Here is a 23,927-nt window from a genome sequence, read left to right as displayed (position 1 = left end):
CGGATCCGGCCCCATGCGGAACGGGAGAGCCCTGAGCAGGGCTCAGGCGCCAGGATCCCGTGGAATCGCAGCCCGGGGCTGCCGCCGCCATGGGCAGCTGTGTGGGGAGGCAGCGCAGGGAGCGGCCGACCACCCCAGGGCACCCGCGCAAGCGAGCAGGTGAGCGGCGCCGAAACGCACCCCCCCCACCGCTTCCCCAGCCATATCGGGAAGTCGGGCCGCTGCGAGTGTCAGCGGGATCTGGCCCCTGCAGCCCCCCAGTGCCCTCATTGGAGAGGGACCCTTCCCCTAGGCCCACCCAGCCAGCCAGCCACTGGGCATCGAGGGTAGCGCTAAGCTTGGGAACAAGGTGCTACCATATTGTGCTGCTTAGGGCGTGCATAGGATTTAGGGGGGTACTGTGGCCCAAATCAGTGTGTAGGCAAAGACTGTGTATGCCGGCCCCGTTCTGGGAGCGGAGCACCTCTGTTTTAAGTGGTATGAGCGACCACATGTCCCATGAAAGGGGAGAGAGATGAATTTCATGCCCTATAGTTAATAGTAAGCCCCTTGCACCCAGCAATCCAGTTTCTCCAGGCCCCGTAACTCAGTGTCTAGCAAAAGTGTAGGATATCCCGGAAACTCACCTCGCTTTTTTGTAAGAGCCGGTCTGTCCTGTCTCACCAGATTAGTTGGAAGTGCAGACTTCCGTGCCTCTGCTGACCCAGGTACACTGGGTGGGTGGGAGCCACTTTCAGACCGTGGGCTCCTAGAATAAGCAGCATCAAACCTTAGTTTGGTGGACAGGTCAAAATGATTTGGGACTAGAGCCTTGTCAGGTCAGGAAAGCAATATCCATCCAAACCTTTATTGGCATAGAAGGAAAGCAATATCTCTTTATGTGTCTGATCAAAATTGCCCTTAAAGACTGCAGCAGCCACACAGGGAATATGTCTTGTGACAGATACCTTCTCACCAGTACTAACTGAAAAGACAAGTGGCCTTCTCTAAAAGCTAGGATCAAAAATATTGGTTTGATCAGTGACAAGCTCTGCTTGCTTCTGTGTGGGGGGTGGGGGTGGGGAGGAGCAGAGCTTGGCATCTCAGAGATTCTGTCACTACTCTGTACTAGATATACCTCATCTGGAGTACCGTGCTAAGTTATGGGTGCTGCTCTTTAAGAAAGAGGTAGACCAACTCTAACGGGTCCAGGGGAGTGCAACAAAGATGCCTAAGGGTCTGGATAACAAGTCCTGTGAGGAAAACTTGAAGGACCTGAGTATGCCTAGCCTTGAGAAGAGAAGTCTGAGGGCAGATGTGATCACACTCTTCTAATACCTGAAGGGCTGTTTCATGGAAGAGGACAAAGACTTGTTCTCTGCTGCTCCTGAGGGCTGGATCTTCTGAAGAGCTGAGGTTACATGAGGGTACATTTCAGTTGAATGTTAGGAGAAACCTTCTAACAGTGAGTGCACTATGATAATAGAACTGATGAATTACTTATTTAATACTTTTTGTTAAATACCGCCTTTCCTCTGAGGAGCTCAGGGAAGTGTATATCATTCTCACCTCCTCCCCAGCAACCCTGTGAGGTAGGTTAGGCAGAGAGAGCAACTGGTCCAAGGTCACCCAGTGAGCTCCATGGCAGAGTGGGGATCTGGACCTGGATCTGGTCCAGCACTCTAACCCCGACACCACACTGGCTGTTGGGATGGGGTGGGGGCGGTTCTCCATTACTGGATATTTTCAAGCAAATACTGGACAGCCATCTGTCAGGGACATTCTGACTCTGGATTTTCTGCACTGACCAGGGCGTTGATCAGATGTTTTAAAAAGGCCTCCTCCACCTCTACGATGCTTTGAATTCCAGCTTCAAGGCCCTACAAGTCTTCTGCAAGACGGGAGAAATATTGCAGGCATAGGCTTTACTGTTACTCTGTGTGGTGCGTCCACGTGCACCAGACTTTATGGCCTGGTCTGGCTTTTCTTAGTTTATGTCAGTCAAGAACACAATTGGTTCTCTCTCGTAATGGCTCAGATCTGTCTTGCTCTCTGCTGGTGCTGCATCAGTTGGATCAATAACAGAAACAGCCTTAACCCAACAAGCTCATCAGCAGTGCTTGGCATCAGTACGCACATATTGATGCAGGATTTTTGGCGACGGAGAACAGTCCTGACTTTTCAGCAATAGAGAGGTCTTTGGTGTTGTCATGACAGTGTAGCTTCTATGCTGGCAGTTTAAGAACTTTTGTTTTAACCTACTGATAATGTTGTGGTGCAATAACTCCATCTGGCCCTGTCCTAGTCCCACAAAGCTGTGATCTCCTAATTTGGGGGGTGGGAATGATGTTGGATAGGTGGATAGAAAATGGGCAGACTGGCCAGGGGGTCCCTCCTCCTTGTGCAAAATTGTCTTCTTCTTTTGAAGGAGGTGCGCTGTAGAAAATATTGTGTTTCTGGGCGGTAGCATCACACTGGCTGTTCTGCTGTTGCAAGGAAGCTTGTCCTGAAGTGCTCCTCCAAGACACAGTGAAACCTCAAATATAACTTTGCTGAGCTAGAACCCATTGGCAGTACACACTGCCTACTTGGATTGGTGCCATCTTGCATGTTTCTGGAAAAGGAGCAGGATCTAGCCCATGGTAGAATGGGGAGGGGCTTGTTACTATGCATATTGCTGTTCGGTCTCCTGAGAGCTTTACTTATTTGTAGCGGTATTTTGCATCACAGGATTACTTGGCTAAAGCGCTACAGTACCGTAATAGCTGTTTTATTGGGCATGAACTTTCATTGGCGACAACCTACTTTATATGTTGTTTGGGTGCTCACGTCATGCCTATGTTTTTTGACTAAGAAATGCTCATTCCTACAATAACCGACTCTCTAAGTGTGCAGTGTTTTGTGATTTTCTTGGTGACGTAGGCCACGGCACTTCCAGCTACTCTTCTAAAATGTATTTCTTGGAAGAGTTCAGCATACACTTTTACCCAAAAACTCTTAATGTAATTTGCAGTCGTGCTTGGCTTAGTGCTGTGGGGGAGTCCTAGAATAGCTTGGTTGTGAAAAATTGTAATACTTGGTTCTGTATTGGGAAAAGGATATAAGGCTTTATTGATGTCGTACTTTTTATAGCAGGCAGGTAGAGCCAGGGAGGGGTTCCCTCTGGAAATGATATATTGTTCTAAAAGAAGTGCTGCTTCCTTTTTTCTTTTATTTTTCGCATCCTGTGGTCAGTCCTATTTATTTAAAAGGATAGACAATAAGCATGTCAAACTTTTATTTATTTCATATCCATTCAATCAGTTTATACTGCATCTCTCTGCTATTTGCATAGAAAGTGGCTCTTACTTACTTCATGGGATAAACCCTTTCTCCCATAGAAAGAGCTGCTCTGAAGCTTCCTGGTAGCATTTATCTTAACTGCTTATAAAAAGTTGGGTCGACACTCCTGGTGATGTATAGCTGGCATTTTGCAAACGCAGGCAATGTGAGCTCAGCTGAGTTTTTAAGAAACGGTGGAAACCCGTCCTTCTACTAACCGTCTGAGTGTGTCTGCCGAAAACAGCACCGCCAAGCCGTTGCCTGGTAGCGGCTGGGTTTCTCCTGGTCTCAACAAATGTGGGCTTTCAAAATAATTAGGGATGTAAGTTGTGTGAAGGCCCAGGCTGGCAGGCAAGTTCTTGTAAGTGGGCTTTTTTCTCATGGGGTGGGGGAGATGCCATCTTGACTGTTTAAAGTCAGTGAAGATCTCATGGTACACTGGAAAGACTTGGATCTTGAGCCCTGGTGCCTTCTCCAAATTCCAGAACTATTTTTGGTCCCTAATTATGCCTCAGTGTCAACTTAAGGGTATTATCTCTGCTTCCGGCCCTAAATTATGGAGCCGATGCTGTTAGTCAGACATTGCATTCTACCTCAGAGGTGACTACATTTGTGTGATGGGTGGAGTGATACTGATGTCTTCCTCTCCCAACTTTCTGAGGCTCAAAGCCTTTTTCAACATTATGTTATTGCAAATTTAGGCTTCTGTCTCTTTTCTCTGAGCATGGGAAATGTAATATGTAAATTGCTAACACATGGGCCTGGTTTACTGATAGGTTTGTGAAATCTCATGACTCTTTGGACTTCTGGATTTCACACATGTACTGATGAGTCAGCCCCGTATGTTACCAATCTACTCACTGCATTTGACCATACATGCAGACACTTGCCAAAATCATATTGTGTGAACCCACCCTGGAAGAAACTCATTAGCTGGTTCGAGTTGCCGTGTTATGTGACTGACTGAAGTTTTCTTTCCCTGAGAGTAATGTGACTCCAAAGCACACCCTATGATCACCAGAAACTGGCCCCACCAAGGGCTTGCAGGACTGACTCACGCCTGTACTCTGCTCACGCAGCCACCGATTGCAAATGCCTGTGTCTTGCTCCCAGCAATAATTACTGTTTTGTAGGAGGCAGAAAAAGAGAAACAGGAAGTGGGGAGGGTTGGATAAGTAGGTTGAGAACAGGACTTGTAAGCTACACCTTCCTGGAAAGGAGGCTGAATGCATCTGATCCATAAAAGACACACAGGCAGGATTACATATCATGTGTTTAGCAGAAGGCACAGGGTGGGGTGGGGGGTTTGTGCTGGATGACCAGCAGTGACAGAAAACATAATCTTAGGTTTGGTAAGACCAGACTTTATAAGATCACCCTAAATGTATTGTATCCCCCAATACAGCATTTTTCTAGGCTCCAAGTCCAGGGACTGTGGTTTCAGCAATATACTTTCTGTTTTTGCAAGCAATCACGCAAAGTATGTAGTGCTAACTGGAATAAGTGGTCCTGGGTACCCGTAGTGAGCTACAATGTTTCTTAAACTGTTTGAAATTGACCTTGCCTGAATTTACTAGATTTTTTAGGCACATGTGTGTACCCCCCCCCCATTTCTGTCCGGGGGAAGTTACTTGCACTGAAATCCTGTTGAAATGAGTGGGGTTTAAATTAATGATGACTAATTTGTGTGACAAAGGTTGCAGTCCTATGCACACTTACTTGAGATTAAGACTAATTGAACACAGTGGGACTAATTTATGAATAAACATGCACGGGATTAGGCTGGAACTTTCCCTGGATTGGGGCATTGGATGCACTTGCCTAGCTGCTACACCACCCAGACAACTTCTTCTGTACCTATCCAAATCCTGTTCCGCTCCTTTGTCTCTACACCCTCTTGCTGAGCTCCTATGCCTCAAGCCCTGTCTATTAGAGCAACTGGGGTCTTGAACAAGGTTGTTCCCCTGTTTGGATGCTCTTGGGAGTGGGTTCTTTTCCTGCTTCCCTGAAACATCATGGTGCTTTCATGGGCCTCCTTCCCAGCTTTTCTGTGTTCTTTCCAGAACCTGCTTTACACTGACCTTTTGAGAAAGGTTGCAGCACAGTCTGAGTGGCTGCCGTGTGGATGAGAAAGTGAGGAGCAATCTCTTGTCTGAAATACCTAGGCCTGCGGTAGTCAAGGGTTAGTATCCTCACTCCTTTTCAGCAATCCCTGCAGGTAGGGAGGCTAATTCTGGCTTGAGAAATTCCTAAAGATTTGGGGGCGGAGCCTGGAGCAGGTGGAATTGGGGAGGAGTTGGAGCTCAGCAGGGATGAGATGCCTTAGAACAGGGGTGTCAAGCATAAGGCCAGCAGGCCAGATCCGGCCCCTTGAGAGCTCTTATCTGGCCCATGAGCCAGCAGAGGCAGCCACCCTCTCCCACTCTCAATATGGGCTGGCGAGGCATGGCCCGGCCCGACCAAGTGACATGTCATATCCAGCCCTCATAACAATTGAGTTTGACACCCCTGCCATAGAGGTCACTCTCCAAAGCTGCCATTTCCTTCAAGGGAATTGATCACTGTAGTCTGGAGATCAGTTGTAATTCTGGGAGATCTCCAGGCCCCACTTGGAGGATAGCAACCTACTGTGAAGTTGAGATCTGTGCTATGGGAAATGTTTATAAACCCAATAGCGATAAGGCTGACAATGAGATTGCTGTGGTCTTTGGTTGATTTGAAAAATGTAATGGCAAAGTTGTTTCTTCCCTCCTCTTGCAGGCACACGCCATGCCTTCCAGTTTAAGAAGCACTGGCTTGGGATGGGTGTATCAAAGAGGCTCTGTGCACAAAACCATGCTAATAAGGTGGGAACGTCATTTATAGGCCTAATGAAGGCTGAGCATTATTTTAAAAAGATTATATTTGTATCCAGTTAAGGGCTTGTTAGTATGAGGGATATTCCCTTATTTGGTGTTTTTCTTGTTTTCTGTATCTGACCTCTCTGCTTGCTCTGCCTTCATTGGTGCCACTGACCGATCTGCTCTAAAGCGACAGTGGAAACCCCGATGGCAGGGTAGTTGTGGCCTCTGTGGCAGCTGTTGGCATAGTTATTCTGATGTCAGCTGAGGCTGGCCTGCCTTTGCAGGAAAAATCTGAACTTGGAGAGCCGTGGGTGGGCATCCAATGTGAAATCAAGCCACTGTGAAATCAATCTCCACCAATGTGGTATGGACTCTCAAGTAATGCTTTTTAAATGCAGGTCGGTTGAGCCTTTTGCCAGAAAGGGACAGACAACACTTGTAGCATATATGGGATGGAAAACGGCAATCTTAAAACAGTGAGCAAGTATTTTTGAGTAAGGGTCATCATGGTGGTGGTAGTAGTGCCAGCCCTGCTGGCTAGAACAATGGATTTGTAGACCAGAAACCTTGACTGAACTCATTGGAATTATGATGTTGGTGTCAGTGTGGGGCCAGCTGACATGGCAGGCCCCAGACCTGGGTGAGGTGGCGTTTGGGGCCACAGTCTGTCTGCTGCTTTTGCTCATTTGTGTGAACGAACTCTCTATGTCCTTGATTGTGCTTGTTGTATGGCTGCAGGCTCAAGGCAGGCTCCTGGTTTTCTGCGTTTGTCCCCACACATTTTGGATGGACTCCCAAGAGAGGCACTCTTTCCGTTTGACTCTTTCTGATTATGTAGTGGGAGGCCCGCCCATTCAGTCTCTGGTGCTGTAAGAGCAATCCCGCCAGGCTGACAGCTCTGTGTCTTCCACCCTCTTCCTTTGCCTCTGAGGAGGCTGGACTTGCCACCTGCAAGCAGCAGCGCCTCACCTCGAGTAGGCGTTAATTAGTGCCCAGCCCCCCCTCCCAGGCCTGCTTGTTTGTTCAGCTCAGGAGGCCTTCCCCAGATGCCTCCCTGCAGAGCAGCCTAAGTTGAGTACACAGCCGGGGAGCTGAAGTTTAGACTGTGCTGCTTCAGGATGCGGCATTCCCACTTGCCCTAGAGAAGAGAGAGAGATTCAGCCACAGAGGCCAGACTTGGGAGACCATGTTCCAGGGCTAGGGTTGCCAATCTCCAGGTGGCTGGCTAATCTCCTGTTAAGGAAAAATATCCCAACACGCAGCCACTTCCAATTCTTTTGTTATTTTTATATTTTTCCTATGCTTAGTATCTCTTTAAATACCAGTTCACAAAGTTTTCATAACACGATTTACAATACTAAATCACCATTGACAAGACAGATAAATTGTCCACAATGTCCTGCAATCCAAGTCCTCAAAGAGAAATTACAGATGTCTTGCTGCACAGTGTCGTCTTGCAATATGTCTTCTAAAAGTCAGCTGACAAGCTGACAATAGGATTCCTCTTTTGCACAGCCGTTTAACAGTCCATACTCAGTATCCACCGTAGTGAATATATGCAGGCTAATGCAATGATAATATGACAAGCAACCGGTTATGCCTTGTTTCGCTGGATTTCTGCTTCTTCAGATAATTACAATTTCATCTAAAAATACATAATGGTATAGATAATATAATGCTCCTTACATTTATCAGGTGGCAGCTGGCGATCTCCTGCTATTACAACTATTACAACTGATCTCCTGCTGATGGAGATCAGTTCCCCCGGAGAAAATGGCCGCTTTGGCAATTGGACTCTATGGCATTGAAGTCCCTCCCCTAACCCCGCCCTCCTCAGGCTTCGCCCCAAAAACCTCCTGCCAGTGGCAAAGAGGGACCTGGCAACCCTATCCAGGGCTCCCAGGTAAGATCCTGTGCACGAGGTACCTGTCCTGCCACTTCTTTGCATCAACATGCTTGCTGAGCTGCCTCTCAGGTGGGCAGGTACAATAGAATTGAGGTTTCACGCAGCTTTAATTTCAACAGGTGTAGCTTGTCGTGGCCCAGTGCCATGTTGGGGTGGGGGACGGTGGAAAAAAGCCCAGTCCTCACTTGTATCTAGTCACGCTAGCTGCCTCATGAGCCCTGGTCTTATCAGGCAGCCCAAAGCCTGTTCAGCATAACCCTCCCTCTGCTGAGCTGCATGGCCCCTCCCTAAAGTGCTGAGCCAGGCAGCACACGGAGGGGGGGGGAGCAATGCCAACAAGACTGCTGTTGATGTGGCTACCCCACCCCCTGCTCCCAGCAGACTGCTTTCTTTCTCCTGCTGTTGAGCTGTGGGGGCAGTTTTGTGAGGCTGGTGCTGGGAATCCGCTCAGGCTTCGCCCCGTTCAAACCAGAAGTCAGTTCTGGGGGAAGAAAATAGCCCTTGTGACACAATCCCAGCCGGTTCTGACACTTTCCAGCTTCATGTGACGTCCTTCAGGGTGCTGGACTGTCCAAGGCAAACTGGTCGAAGGTTTCCCAGTCCTGGTGGTGGGTCCCTTCAGAAAACGCTGATTCCTCTCCCTTTTCTTGCCGAATGCCTCTTTTGTGCACAAGGCAGTTTGTCTTCCAAGGGCTCTTGCAGAGCAGGAGGGAGAAAGAGAGTGGGCACAGCTGTGCCTGAAGGACATGTTCGGGCAAGAAACTCAGGAGCAGTGTTTATACAGCATATATGGTATCTTGCTTCCAACAGCACACAAAAAAAATCTGCTGTATACTTGGTTCCCTTCTGCAGATGTGACACTTGTACTCTGCTTTCCCCCTGCGATGTCTCCTGGGCGTGTAGTAGGTTGGCCTCTTCTCGTCCTGCTGTGATGCTTGCTAATGTATGTGGCTAGGGTGCTGCGCTTACACACAGGCAGATTCTTGATGATGGGCAACTGCTGAGTCGTCGTGGCTTGCTGCTTTTACCCAGCCACGGCTGGCCTTTGGCATTCTTGGTATCCAGAGAAAATATTCAGACAGACCCTCAGGCTCCTGAGTCGAGGAGCTGTTCCTTATGTGATTCTCGCCTACCCAGTAAGAGCTAATTCACCCACCGCTCATTCCTATAGACACACAAGCCACTGCTTGCCGAGGTTCCCAACCAGTTCATTCCCTGGCCTGTTTGTCAATGCCCCCCCCCCAGTCCTGTTACTGCACTGCTGTTGGCAGAATGCATAGCCTCAGCTCCACCTCCATCAGACCATGCCCTTTCCCCTCCTTTTGGTGCAGAGATTGCTGCCTGGTCTCTGTCTTTAGTATTAGGCCTTCCTTCCATCCTTGATCCTATGCAGTTTTTGAACAGCAAACATGCATTTTGATAACACTGAACATATAGAACTCTTAGGAGGATTCAAAGGACCTCACGTGCATTATTGTTTTATATGTTCATTTATTAGAATATTTTTACTCCGCCTTTCCCAAAAAAGACCCAAGGGGGCACTTAACAAATGCCTATAAGGGAAAAACAAATGAACAAAAAACCCAACCTTACACATAAAAACACATTAAAACCACTAACGTATTTGCCAGCCTAGCATTAATAACAACAGAGACCTCAGTAATATCAGAAGAGATTTTGCCCCATACAAAAGGATGATTTATACAGTTTCCTAAAAACAAGAAGGGGTAGTGCTCTCCTCCCTTGCTTGGGCAGATTGTTCCACAGAATTAGGGTACCATCTAAGAAAGCTTGTGATTGAGCCAAAGAACAGTGAATATGTCCGAAAGAAGAGATGGATAGCAAGAACTGATTGGAGGGCTGCAGTTGGGCCTGAGCATCATACAGGCAGAGGCAGTCCTTAAGATATTTGGTTCCCAGGTCATGAAGGGCTTTAGAAGTAAGAACCAGATGGACTTTTTAACACCGAAACAAACAGGCAGCCAGCAGTAAGTTTGTTCAAGAAAAGGTGTAATGTATTTATAACAACATGTCTCAGTCAAAAGATTCACAGCTGTCTTTTGCACTAATTGCAATTTCAGTATCTTCAAGGGCAGCTCCACATACATCACATTACAGTAGTCTAACCAAAAGATTCCATGAGCTCGGATCGGTATAGCCAAGTTAGGTGAATTAGGGAGGGGTGCCCTTATGTACAAAATGTAAGTGATAAGAAGGCACTTGTAGCAACTCAGCTCCTTTTCTGACAGCAAGGCTGGTTCCAAAGGTATCATCAAGGAAGAGTCAGAAAAAGGAAAGGTCTTTCATGTGCTTCTCCTTAGGTGGCCATTGAGCTTTTCCTATGTATCCCAAAATTGGCTTTAAGATTTTTAGTGATGCTTTGGGGTGGGTTAAGTGCTGAACAGATAGAGAAAGATTTTGCATGATATATGAATATCATCCACGATACTTAAATACATTTGGGCTGTGCCAGTCATAAATATTGAGTGTTGCCTTTCCTTCTGCCCTGCCCCCAGGCATAGTGACCTTGGTATTAACAGAGTGTTCCTATTCTGTATTGTCACCTCTTGTGCTCATTTCTTTCAGTAGAAGGCTTGCTTCTAGGTACTTTGCTCTAGGGCTAGGCAGACTCTTGACTGCCTTCTTACATTTGGGTTGAAAATTCATTTTAAATATACTTTATTGGCACAACAAAGTACCGGTAAGCAAGCATTTCCAATGTAATTAGGAATAGCACATCCCCATTTATCTGCCACGAAACGGGAGCAGACAGCACTTGACCCAAGAGGCGCACAGATCCCACCATTACAGTCTAAGTTCTTTGTGCCCTTTATTCACACTGGCTACATGCTTCATTCTTTTTTGACCTTAGGGCAGGGGTGGGGAACCTTTTTCCTGCCAAGGGCCATTTGCACATTTATAACATCATTCGGGGGCCACACCAGGTGTAGATCTCCCTGTGGGTGGGGGAGAGGCTAGGGTTGCCAGGTCTCCGGCCACCACCTGGAGGTTGGCAACCCCAGGGGAGGCCACGCAGAGAAGGCCTGGAGGGCGCCCCCACTCCCCCCCCCAGGCGGGAGGGCAGCCAGCGGGGGGGCCGAGCAAACGAGGCGCCAGGGGGGTGCAGCCCGCAGTCGATCAGCAAGGGAGGAAGGGAGGAAGACAGAGAAAGAGGAAAAGGGAGAGAGGGAGAAAGAAATGGAAAGAGAGGGAGAAAGAAAAGGACGGAGGGAGACAGACAAAGAAAGAGACAGAAAGAGAGGGAGAGAGAAAAGCCTTCCCCCCCCCACACACACACATCTGCCGGCCCCACGCGACCTGGCCCCAGGCTCCATGCCTTCCTACCCCCAGAGTCCACAAAAGGCCCCCCGAAGCCCGATCGGCTCCTGCGCACATGCTCTGCCGCCAGGAGCCGTGGGCCTCTTTTCCCCCCTCCCTCTCGCTGCTCAACAGCTGACAGGCAGCAAGAGGGGCTTACAGTGTGCCCCGGCGTTCCTGCACGCTGTGGTGATAGGGGGCAGCCTTGGGGGAAATGTCCCTCCTCTTGCCGACCTCCAGCCGTCAGTCGGCGAGAGGAGGTCCAAAGGGCGCCGCAGCGCCCCTTCAAGCCGTGGCCCCAGGAACACCCTCAGGGAGGGCCGCCCTGTTCTGCGCCTCCACTGCGGGGGCCCGGAGCTCCTGAGGGCCACAAAAAATGTCCTCGGGGGCCGCATACGGCCCCCGGGCCTGAGGTTCCCCATCCCTGCCTTAGGGATTTGGAACGTCAGGTTTCAATTTGAGGAACAGCTGTATTAGCCTGTTGTAACCAAAACTACAAATACAAATGTTTATAGCTGTACCTACATATTTGGTGAGCATGCCTTAATTTTGTGTATTGTATAGTTGCAATAGCAGGTGTTTTCCTATTCAAATAGTAGTAGTACCTACCACAAAAACTTGTTTCTTCCCAGCAAATTTCCTGTTGTGTTTACAATACAATTTAATTTATTACGGTCATTGACCAGCAAAGCAAATATTCAAAAGAATTTACATGATTAAAAAGGATAAAATATAGCAGTACATCTGTTCATGAAACACTGTTTAGGATAAAATGTTTACAATGAAGTTAAATATTAACTTAATATTACCCATTCAGTGATTTATTCCACGTCCCTTATCAGAATTAGACCAAGTGCTTCTATGCTTAATACCTAGCCTTGCATATTTGGCGACTTTATAAGTTATCTCATTATTCCTGTCTGAAAGTATTTTCATTAATTGGATGGATCTCTGACTAGTTGAAAGGCTAGCCAAAATGGGTAATATCAGTTATTGCCGAATTTGATTGTAAATCCTGCACCCTATTGTGTTTAGCTCTTAATCTGCCTACACAGAGGAAGACTTTTAAAAACCAGCGGAGACTTCTGTAATGCACATACATATCTTCAGGAGGATCAAACTGTGAATTACGACACAAAAGAGGGTTGCAGCTTTCTCTCAGGTGGGTTGTGAGGCTCAATCCCTTGAGCTAAGAGGAAGATCTGTCCCTCCCTCATCCCTGGGGAATGAGGGAAAAAAGAAAGGGTAAAGCTGCCACATTCCCTTCTCCTCCCATCCTTCACCCTGCACCCCTATTAATTTCACTCCTGACCACCAGTGATGCAAAAAGTGATGGGCTTTGCCATATGGCCTGCAGTGCTGGGTCTCAAAAGGCGTAGAGTTAATTTATAGAGAACTACTCGAATGTATTGTGAACATACCCAGAAACTTTTAAACTCTTCATTTCCCCATATAACTTATATTCCACATGCACAGCTATTCCTGACTAGGAGTGACATACGACTTGCTGTCATGTATTTTTGCTGTGCAAGCAGTACCGTTTTAACGTCATCTCTCAAATAATGCAGAACGCAACTTGTTCCTCTTGTAATATGTAATTATGTCTATGAAGTATGTCTTGTCTAAGTCATGACTTCTTTTGTTATTAAGCAAGACTGTCCGACATGGGCCTTGCCTTCTTCCATTCTGGCACGCTGCAGACACAATACCCTTGCTGCCTGTAAGGGTAGAGTCTCAGCAGTAGTGCTGGAGATTGTGTTTCTGAGAAATAAAGGCCCAATGATACTGAAGAGGTGATCTGAAGCCTAGCTTAGGTATAACTGAAGAGGAAGGGAGTATGACATATTGTTTTCCTAGAGAAACAGAGACAGCCAGCTGGTTAATGGAATGCTGGGAGAGAGAAGAGGACCTCGCTTACCTAGAGAGAAGGATTGTAATGGTGGTGTTCTCTTTCTTCCCTCCCCCCCCCCGCTCTTAAAGGTGTTTGTGTGTGTACTAACTCATATCAATATATGGCAAGCGTGGCACAAGTTTGCTAGTACCAGATTAGGGTAAGGATTGGAGTGAGAGGTGACATATAAACTCAGCATAATGCAGCTTTGGCAGTAGGACTCATTTCTTCTGAGGCTTGGCTACTGACAATTCAGGGCCTTCCATTAAAACAAGTTAAATTATGACGAAACGGGTGAACGGACAAACACATCCAGAGCATATGATGCACAGATCTTTAAGGGTGTGCTTAACATGTGTTAAAGGTTTTCAGTGCCTCCCCGCCTTAAATATAAACAGTATAAGGAAAGGTTGTGCTTTCTTGTCACTAAATGTTTACAAGTTTATTCCAATATAAATAATTTCTACATAAAGTTTTGAATTTGTTTGCATATAGTGTTTAAACCACTCTTGGGCTTGGCTGCAGATGAATGTTTCTCAGGCACAAGGACTTCTGCCCATGCAGTATGATTTCCCTGCTGCTGCTGCAGTCGTCTTGCTTGTGGGCTTCCTAGAGGCGCCTGGTTGGCCACTGTGTGAACAGACTGCTGGACTTGATGGGCCTTCGTCTTATCCAGCAGGGCTTTTCTTATGTTCCTCCTCCTGCAGCAACCCAAAGTCCCCAATAACAGGAGTGGGGGGAGGGCATTTGGGGCTGTGATGGGAGGGGTGAGGTGAGGTGGGAATATCACTTTCCACGTGCGAATGCCCTTGCACTTGCGGAAACTTTACTCTGGATCCAAGCCTCTCTTTTTTGGGTCCTAATCAAATATTTGGTCCTATCAGATATTTCATGATATTGGGATAGAACATGAGATAGATTTAAATTATTGATTACTAAATAAAAAAATATGTGAAATCAGATCAGGCTTTGTTTAGGGCATCAGATTCCCCCCCCCCTAGACCATTTTCCAGTTCAGATTTTTCTGGAAACCCCACATCATTGGGTAAATACAAGTGACGTGTGGAGCAAAGAAAGATAAATTTGCCCTTTGCTAGGCCTTCTACAGGCACCAAATCTTCCTAAATTGTTGTGGTAACTCAACTATCCTTGTGCAGTGTGTTAAACATATGCATGTGTGTGTGTAAGTAGGTAGCTTTGGAATATACTGTGTCAACAGGTTCTCAGAGCATAGTTTGTAATCCCCTTGACCTGCTGTGCCATCCCTTATATGTTCTGCACCCCTTGCTCCCAACAGCTCCACAGTAGAAAAGAATAGACGAGCCTATCGTTGCTCACACTGCGGTTGTTTGGAAGGTGGTACAAGAGATGGGCGTTCTCCTGTCAGGTACCTGACTTGCCAAGTCTAGAGGAAACTATACAGCTTGGGGGGGAAGCTCTCCCAGTAGGCAAAGGCTTCTACTTGGAATCAGCCCTGAGGAAAAGAGAAACCATTATTATTGATATCTCACCTAGTAATAGGAACTGGGGGGGCGTCCTAGAAAATCTGCAGCGAGCAGGCTTAAAAAACCCCAAGGAAATGTCACTCTGCGAACATGTTGACATGGTGTATTGCAAAGCCTTGGAAGCAGCATCAATAAGTAGCAGCCAGTTTAGCACTTTTGCTACCAGTGTTAGATGGCTTGTTAGTGAGTCGGATTGCTGCTCAAAGGGCTTAACCCCTTCCCTGCTTCCTGGTCATAGATTCAGAGGCACAGTTTAGATAAAACTGTTGCTATTCTTTGTTGGGTGCTGTCTCGGGAAATCAACTTCAATTAATCCGAGATTCTAGCTAGTAAACTTTAATCAATCTCAGGTTAATAAGGGCAATGTTGTAGTACATAAGGATAATAGTATATACACTTTCTCATTTACCTTGGTATTCTAAAAAATTTGATTGCACAGCAGCCTTATGAATGATCCCATTTTTGTTGTTGTTGATGCCACAGTGCAAGTGTAGAACAAATGTATAAAAACTGGTTGAGTTCCAGTATCTTTCCAATAACATATTTATTCATAATGCAGATTTCAAAATTGTAAATACCTCTTATCTAGGCAATATATACTATCCGTTTTATTGATGTTATAACTGATGTTCTTTGAAACAAAACGAAATAAAGCACAGAGGGTAATATTTGTTTATGGTTCAACTACAGAAATATATGAATTCAAACCTCAGGGAATTTGAAATCCCACAACCAAGTTCTGAAGAATTAATATTGAGATCAAAAGATACAAGAGGTCTTTTATTAAAATGCCAGCAGCTTCTGCTGGAAATACAGTCTTCTGTAAAACCGAGTTTTAAACTGAGAAAGGAAAAATGACTGAGCATAACATTTAATAACACTGAATGGGGAAATTTATTTACTTCAAGACCAGCTAACACAAGCTATCACTATAACATTTCATTTATGGTATATAACATACATTAAATGTGTGGAAGTAGCTCTCATAAATGTTGGAAATGTGAACAAGTCTCACTAAATTTTGACATGTATTGTAATAGTGCCCTGCTATTCAAGATTATTAGAGGAAATTATAACACAGATTAACAGTGTTGCCAACCTCCAAGTGGCAACTGAAGATCTCCTGCTAGTACAATTGATCTCCAGACAACCAATATCAGCTCCCCTGGAGAAAATGGCTACTTTGGTATAATACCCTTCTAAGGTCCCTCCCTTCTCAAACTCCACCCTCCCTGGGCTCCGTCCTCAAAATCTCCGGCTATTTCCCAACCCAGAGCTGGCAACCCTACAGATTAAGCAAATGGTAAGTGTCAAACTACCAATGGATTTTAAAGTCAATCTCTTGGGGTTTGTTAATGATTGTGGTGTTTTCCACACAGAGAGGAGCACGTGTGGCTCCCCACTACCGGTGTGGCTGCTGATAAAGCACATTGGCAAGGGGGAATTCCACATGACAGGTTTTCCTGCAGTGTCCCTAACTTGATCCCCCAGCAATGCCCCCCCTGGCCACCCAGGGATTGCATTTTTTTAAAAAATTACCACTAGAATATCGTTAAATTGATATATTGTTGTAACAATAGGAGTAACCAGCTCTGTTAATTCCCAGCTTTTATGGAAAAAGTAAGTCTGTAGCATCTTCTGTTGTGAAGATATGCCTTTCCTTTTATATTTCCACAAGGGAAGGCCCGAGGGCCAGATCCAGCCCCTTGAAAGTTCTTATCAGGCCCGCGAGCCAGCCGAGGCAGCTAATCCCCCACGCTCTCAGTCTGGGCTGGCGAGGCATGGTCTGGCCCGACCAAGTGACATTTATGTCATATCCAGCCCAATTGAGTTTGACACCCCTGCACTAGAGACATACTCTTTAAAAAAAAAAATGAAAACTGATAATTCAGATAACCTGTTGTTATAACAGTATATCAATATAACAGTATTCTAGTGCTGATTAAAAATAAAGTCTCCCTCCTGGTGGCACAGGGTTGCCAACTCTAGGTTGGGAAATTCCTGTCGATTTTAAGTAGAGCGTAAGGAGGGGAGGTAACTCAGCAGGATATAGTATCATAGAGTCCACTATCCAAAGCAGCCATTTTCTCCAGGGGAACTGATCTCCATAGTCTGGAGATCAGTTGTAATTCCAAGAAATTTCCAGGTCCCACCTGGAATTACAACTGATCTCCAGACTATGGAGAACAGTTCCCCTGGAGAAAATGGCTGCTTTGGATAGTGGACTCTGGAGACTGGCAACCCTATTTGAGAGGTAATTGCTGCTATGGGCACTAGGTCAGAGATTGACCCAAGGATTCTGCAGTGTTTGGGGGGAACTTTAGCTCAGCTGTAGAGCAAATGCTTGAATGCAAAACATCAAGGGTTCAGTTCCCTGTATTTCCTTAAAAGAATGTCTGGGGGCAGGGTTGGGAAGTATCCTTACCTATGACCTTGAATAGCCATTGCCGACCAGAGTAGACAATACTGGGTTAGATGGTCCCTATTTTAAGAGAGAGATTTATACCATACATCTCTTCTTGGGACTTAGTTTTTGTGAACTTTCCTGATTTTGGCCAAGAACTGAACATCCGCCTCATTAGAAATAATACTGAAAGAACTTCTTCTTGAGTTGTGTTGTCTATGTTGGCCAGAAGTGGGTTTCCTACATCTGGCAGTAAATTGAATGCCTCTTTACAACTCTTCTGAGTAGGGCTGCCATTTTCCAAGTGGGACCTGGAGATCTCCTGCTATTACAACTGATCTCCAGAAAACATATATCAATTCCCCTGGAGAAAATGGCTGCTTTTGATGACGACATGGTACCTTGCTGAGGTCCCTCACCTCCCCAAACTTCGCCTTCCCCAGGCTCCACCCCCAAAATCTCCAGGTATTTCCCAACCCAGAGCTTGCAACCCTATCTCTGAGCCAAACAAGGGCAGTGACACCAGGATCAACTAATCCTGATCTCATAGATCTTTCTATTAGGGTCAATTGGGTTGTTTTGTTATCCTGGAGAATTTGCCTGTTGCTTTAAGAACTCAGTGGTAGTGGGAGAGTAGGCAGCAGAGGGAGCATATCCTGAGTGCAAGGATCTATGGGAGCAGGAGGCGTTGCTGCTTCTGTGCACTCTCTCGCTGCCTCCATGCAGTCCAATCAATGGGCAGAATATCAAGGTTTATACCTGCCAACCAGGCACTTCCTTAATTGATGGCTGAATGGCACATGGATGGACACGGGCATGCTGATGCTGGGTTATAGAATGGTGGGCTGGCCTCCTCCGAAAGCAGTAGTTGTATCTCTATAATAAAAGTACATTCCTGAACGGTCCGCCTGTCTTCCCTGGAGCCAAATTAAAGGTATTTTCTGTCTGTCACAATGGCCGCTGCTTCTTGTGCCATTGAGCCAGTTTTTTCTAAAGCTAATTTAGGTGAGAAGCTTAACATAGCTGGGGGTGGGGAGAGGGCAGGACAGTCTACCTGGGGCCCATTTGGGCCAGCAGCCCTCTGTGTTCAGCAGGGGATCAACGCAAGGCCTGAATTGACGTTTCTCTTGTCTCCACATTAGAAGGAGCTTGGAGAAGGCTGCTTACATTTGGGAGTTTCAACAGCTCCTGCTAGACCTTGCCTACCACTCTCATTTCACAGACTGTCAGCTAAAGGTGCCGCATAACTGATTTTATACCGACCTGATTGTTAGGAGCTCAGTGTTTCTTGTAGTTCAGACTTCATACTAAGCAATAGGGGTTTTTTAAAGGCATGTTTAAAAATTACGTAATAAAAAAGTAATAGCTCTTCTTTGAAGTATGTAAATTTGGCAGTCCTGTTGAAGCCTTCAATGAAGCCTTCAAACATCGCTATGCATCTTTGCAGATAAACTTCCTCTAACCAAAGTGCTATTAGTCTGAATGGCAGGTTCCCATTACCAGCCAGGAAAGGCATCAAAGGTGAGGAAGATGCTGGCACCCACAAGGGCTAAAGGATGGCTTACATGTTGGGAGACTAAGGAAGGGGCATTTGTTAGGCTCTTGCTTTTTCAGCATTGTTTTCTCTTTCTGAAAACATGCCTTGCCCTGGTGTTTTCTCTCCCTCTAACCACCCCTAATTGGACTTAAACCTGCAACACAAGCTCCTTATACAGCTGGCTTGAAACTAAATCCCCTTGCAGAGCCAGCCAGGGCAGGGTCAGCTCAGGAAGCTGGCCCTCTTGTGCCTCCTTCCCAGGGGAGAACTAACTGAGCAATACATCTGGGAATAAGTGTACCTACAGGGAGGGCCCTGCACTCCACCTGAATCTGAAGGAGATTTTCGTGGTGCATGAAGGGGCAAAAAGATGTCATGGTTAGAGAAGCAAGGATTATGGTTGCATGAGGGTCATCAGAGTTATGTGTATCCTGCATCTGTTTCAGAAGTTGGCATCCTGGGAAATTCTCAGTTTTGATTTTAAAATATTGCTCTTCTAGCTGTTAGGACTGCAAACAAAAGTTTGAACACATGCACACCAGTGGAGAACTTCTTAGAAGCCTGAGGGGGCTATTTGGGACTTCTAACTGGTGATGGAAGGAAAGCTTTGGAGCCTCCAGTATGTCTTCTTTCTTCCTTGCATGGAGTGTTCTGGAAAATCTCCTTACCCTTTCCTCAAACCTTTGGCTAATAAAATGAAATTACTTTAAAATTTGCATCTTGGAAGCAGTATAATGTATACAAAATAAGCAAATATGTGCATATATTACCACAATTATTCTGATAATTGAATTTAAACTGCAGTGTGGAATATACACTGTTTATATGTGTTCTGCCCACCCCTGCAAGTACTAAAGAGAGGTTGTATCCAGGCAGGAGCACTTTATTGATTTTTCGGAAACAATTAGTGATCTCTTTTCCGGGATTTGGTGACCCCACAATAAAATAGACTTGCTGATAACCTAGTAATGATTGGGATTTGTGGTGTTTTTTTTAAGGGCAGGAGTCAGCAGGGATTCATGATGCATTCAGGCTGCCCTGCACTAAAATGTGAGCACATGCTCACTGCATTTTCAAACATATAGGCTTAATGAAGCATTGCACCTCTACATCTCTATCAATGACACTGAACTGTGTGTGACCGTTTTGCTGGATTGCAGTACGCTATGGTATGGATGAGTTGTCAGGGCTCAAAAGGGCTCGGATCTGCCAGGCTGAACTAGGATCTGCCTTTGGGTTTTTTTGGGTTTTTTTTTTGGGGGGGGGGCTCCTTGCAGAAGTTGCTGCCTTCTCACTAGCCTTATCCCTGAGCTCTGCCACACCAACACCTCTTATCAGTCCTGCTGTCTCCCTTTTGTGTGTATGTGTGGATCAGGAAGGAAATCACATTATGTCGGCGGGAGTCCACATTGTTCATCACAATACAAAACTGTGATACAGGGCTGGGGTCAGCCTGAGAACCAGTTTGTGTGGTCGTTACAGTGTTGGTCTAGGATCCGGGAGCGCCAGGTTCAAATCCCCATTTTGTCACGGGAGCTTGCTGGGTGACACTTGGTCAGTCGCTCTCTCTTAGCCTACCCTACCGCACAGCAGTGTTGTGAGGATAAAGGGGAGGAGAAGAGAACAATGGAAGCCACTTCATAAGAATATAAGAAAGGCCCTGCTGGATCAGACCAAGGCCCATCAAGTCCAGCAGTCCGTTCACACAGTGGCCAACCAGGTGCCTCTAGGAAGCCCCCAAACAAGATGAGTGCAGCAGCACCAACCTTCCTGTGTTCCACCGCACCCAAAATAATAGGCATGCTCCTCTGATACTAGAGAGAATAGGTATGCAGCACGACTAGTATCCATTCTAACTAACAGCCATGAATACCCCTCTCCTCCATGAATATGTCCACTCCCCTCTTAAAGCTCTCCAAGCTGGCAGCCATCACCACATCCTGGGGCAGGGAGTTCCACAATTTAACTATGCGTTGTGTGAAAAAATACTTTTATCTGTTTTGATCTCTCACCCTCCAGCTTTGGCAGATGACCCCGTGTTCTAGTATTATGGGAGAGGGAGAAAAACCTCTCCCTGTCCACTCTCTCCAAACCATGCATAATTTTATAGACCTCTATCATGTCTCCCCTCAGCCGCCTTCTTTCCAAGCTAAACAGCCCTAAGCGTCTTAACCGCTCCCCATAGGACAGTTGCTCTAGTCCCCTAATCATTTTGGTTGCTCTTTTGGATCCACATTGGGGAGAAAGTGGGGTATAAATGAAACAAACAAATAGTGCCCTGAAGTGGGGCAGCTTCCAGTACTTAGGGCTGTTGATAGGTCCCGCTGCCACCACCTCTGCCCTTGCTTGCCTGTCCATCGCCCATGCTCCCAGCTGCATGCATTGCCTGGCACAGTTGAGGGAGGAGCATGTATGGTCAGAAATGCAGATAGTGTGAGGGCTTGTGAGTGGGGGAAAGATGCATGGGCAGGTGGGGGGGAAGGCCATGTGTGTGAATGTGAACGGATGTGAACAGGGTGTGCAGTGGCAAGGAAGGGGCCCCTTGACACACTGTCCATGGCCCTCTAAAAGCTGGAACTGTCCCTGCCCTGGTGAATCTTAACACACCCCAGGGATTGATGGTGCCCTAAGTAGGTGATGGTTCTCCATCTCACTCCCTGGTTCTTGGCATCAGGCCAATGAATGTCCATCCTGTGGCTGGAGCGCAGTCATTCCCCCCCACCATTGTGTGAATTTTTTCTTGCTGGCTCTGGAGCCCAGGCTTGAAGGTTGTCAGAAACCTTTGTCCCTGCACTGCTGCTGACTCTGCTTCCTTACATAGGGGGCAGGGCACGAGGTCTCTCCAGCCATCTCCAGTAAGTTGCTGCCGATCAATGTCTTCCCGCCATCTCCAGTACACTAGAGATTATGGCTGGTTAATTGCTTACATCCTGGCGGTGGAGAAGGGGGTGGGTCAGATCAGAATAACGTCTTCCTGCACATGGCCGCCCCTCCTGCTCCCCTTTCCAGGCCACACATGCCTGTTCTCTGCATAACATAACAAGGAGGCTGAGAGGTTCTGGGCAAGCAGGGGGTATTCTGAGGGTTCCGTGTAAACTGGGACCACCAAATACTGTGCTCAGCCTGGGGTTATCTGATTTCTGGTATCTACGCCCTGCTGCTCCTTAGGGTTAGCTATGGGCATATCTAGGGTTGCCAGGTCCCTCTTCGCCACCAGTGGGAGGTTTTTGGGGCGGAGCCTGAGGAGGGCGGGGTTTGGGGAGCGGAGGGACTTCAATGACATAGAGTCCAATTGCCAAAGTGGCCATTTTCTCCAGGGGAACTGATCTCTATCAGCTGGAGATCAGTTGTAGTAGCAGGAGATCTTCAGCTACTACCTGGAGGTTACAATACAAAATAGGCACCTCCGTGCCAATACCAATAATTAGAAAATCTGCAATGGAGTCTCCAATACAAAAGTAGCAAAAAATTCTAATTGGTGCTTACACATATGACATCAACAATACAAGAGTGAAAGATACATATAAGAACAAGCAAAGTTATATACAGTATGTACAATCTAAGTAAGGTGCAGTCTCAGTGCACCAATTGCCATGTTCTTTCAAGTAAATGTTGTATTTTCTTCAAAAAGTCCAATAGTAGGTACTATCCCGACTCGGCTTCACTTTAGAGTATCCCTCGGGGAACTGAGAACAGAGTGGAAGATTTTACTATTGGGTACGATTTGGATATGTTTACTGTTTGGGGCTGAAAAAAAGATTTGAAACTGCCGTCCCCCACCTTTTCCCAAAAAGTGTGCTTTTGGGATAGTACCTACTGTTGGACTTTTTGAAGAAAATACAACATTTACTTGAAAGAACATGGCAATTGGTGCACTGAGACTGCACCTTACTTAGATTGTACATACTGTATATAACTTTGATTGTTCTTATATGTATCTTTCACTCTTGTATTGTTGATGTCATATGTGTAAGTACCAATAAGAATTTTTTGCTACTTTTGTATTGGAGACTCCATTGCAGATTTACTACCTGGAGGTTGGCAACCATAGGCGTATCACCAGAGTGATCTGTATGGGCAGCAGACTTCCAGGAGTGATAAGGGGCACTGTGCCATGGGCATTTGATTCCTGGGCCCACTTGTCACAAACGTGCATTCAGAGTCTTAACAAGATATTTAAAAATGCTGACAGGCAGCCTTTGACCCAGATCGGTCCTTAGGTCATCATGCAGAATATTCCAGGCTGTCCTCCTCACTGAATCTCAAGGCTCCTTGTTTCGAGACCAGCTCTTTTTGACCGGTAGTCCTCAGAACAATCGCAGCAGCCATGTAAAGAACAGCTGCCCTTTGTGGGAGAGGGGAGGAGGCCAGAAGAGACACCAGATCACATGCCCTGCTCCTGAGTCAGCAGGACTGATCCCTCCCCCACCGCAGTAGCCAAGAGCATCAACTGTCCTGCAGGAGAGAACAAGGAGAGGGAGGGAGGCAGGCAGGCTAAGGAAACACTATCACACCTTTGTCCCCGAATCAGCTGCTCAGATCACTCCACCGCTGGAGCAGCCACGGGTGTTTTGCTTCTGTGTGGTTGAATTCAGCATTTTAAAACGTTGGTTTTCAACCTGATTCTCCCACCCACCCAGCCCACCCCAATCTCGTGGGCCTGTTTGTTTTATGGCTTTTTTTTTTTACATTGTTAGGCTTCAGAATGGAATTGTGCCTTATTTTTTTATTTAGATATTTATACCCTGTTTTTCTCCTCAGTGGAGACCCATAGTGACTCACAGCATCATTCTCCCCTCCTCCATTTTATCTTCACAACAACCACCCAGTGAGGTAGGCTAGGCTGAGAAAGAGAGACTGGTCCAAGGTCACTCAGTGAGCTTCCATGGCCTAGTGGGGATTTGAACCTGGGTCTCCCAGATCCTAGTCCAACACTCTAACCACTACACCACAACTTTGTGAATGTTAATGAGCCACTGTGGGAAGTTCGATCAAAAAGTGGAACCGGAATACAAATCTGAAGTCTGAAAATAAAGCAATAAGTAAAAATAAAAAATACCAAGCCATGACTACCGTAGTTTGGAGGTTTACAGAGTCTGTCTGACTGTCTGGCATTACAGTGTGCCTGGCATTTCAAATGGACCTTTTTACTATATGTTCACCTCTTGCTTTGGAACACAGAATATTTCCGACCGCTTCAGACCTACCCCAGTAATTATGCTC

General features: G+C 46.4%; 1 protein-coding gene across 1 annotated transcript in view; it reads left to right on the top strand.

Annotated features, from left to right (window-relative positions):
• Window positions 1-23,927, top strand: part of UBTD1 (ubiquitin domain containing 1) — a 28,948-nt gene continuing 5,021 nt past the window's right edge. Inside the window, exon 1 of the mRNA XM_056849836.1 lies at window positions 1-159. Within this exon, the coding sequence (XP_056705814.1) occupies window positions 90-159 (70 nt within the window). The 5' untranslated portion in view covers window positions 1-89. The remainder of the gene's footprint in view (window positions 160-23,927) is intronic.

The sequence above is a fragment of the Euleptes europaea genome, chromosome 5, assembly GCF_029931775.1.
Source record: "Euleptes europaea isolate rEulEur1 chromosome 5, rEulEur1.hap1, whole genome shotgun sequence".
Classification (NCBI taxonomy): Eukaryota; Metazoa; Chordata; class Lepidosauria; order Squamata; family Sphaerodactylidae; genus Euleptes; species Euleptes europaea.
Note: the sequence above shows the minus strand (reverse complement) of the source record. Positions and strands in the feature narration are given on the sequence as shown.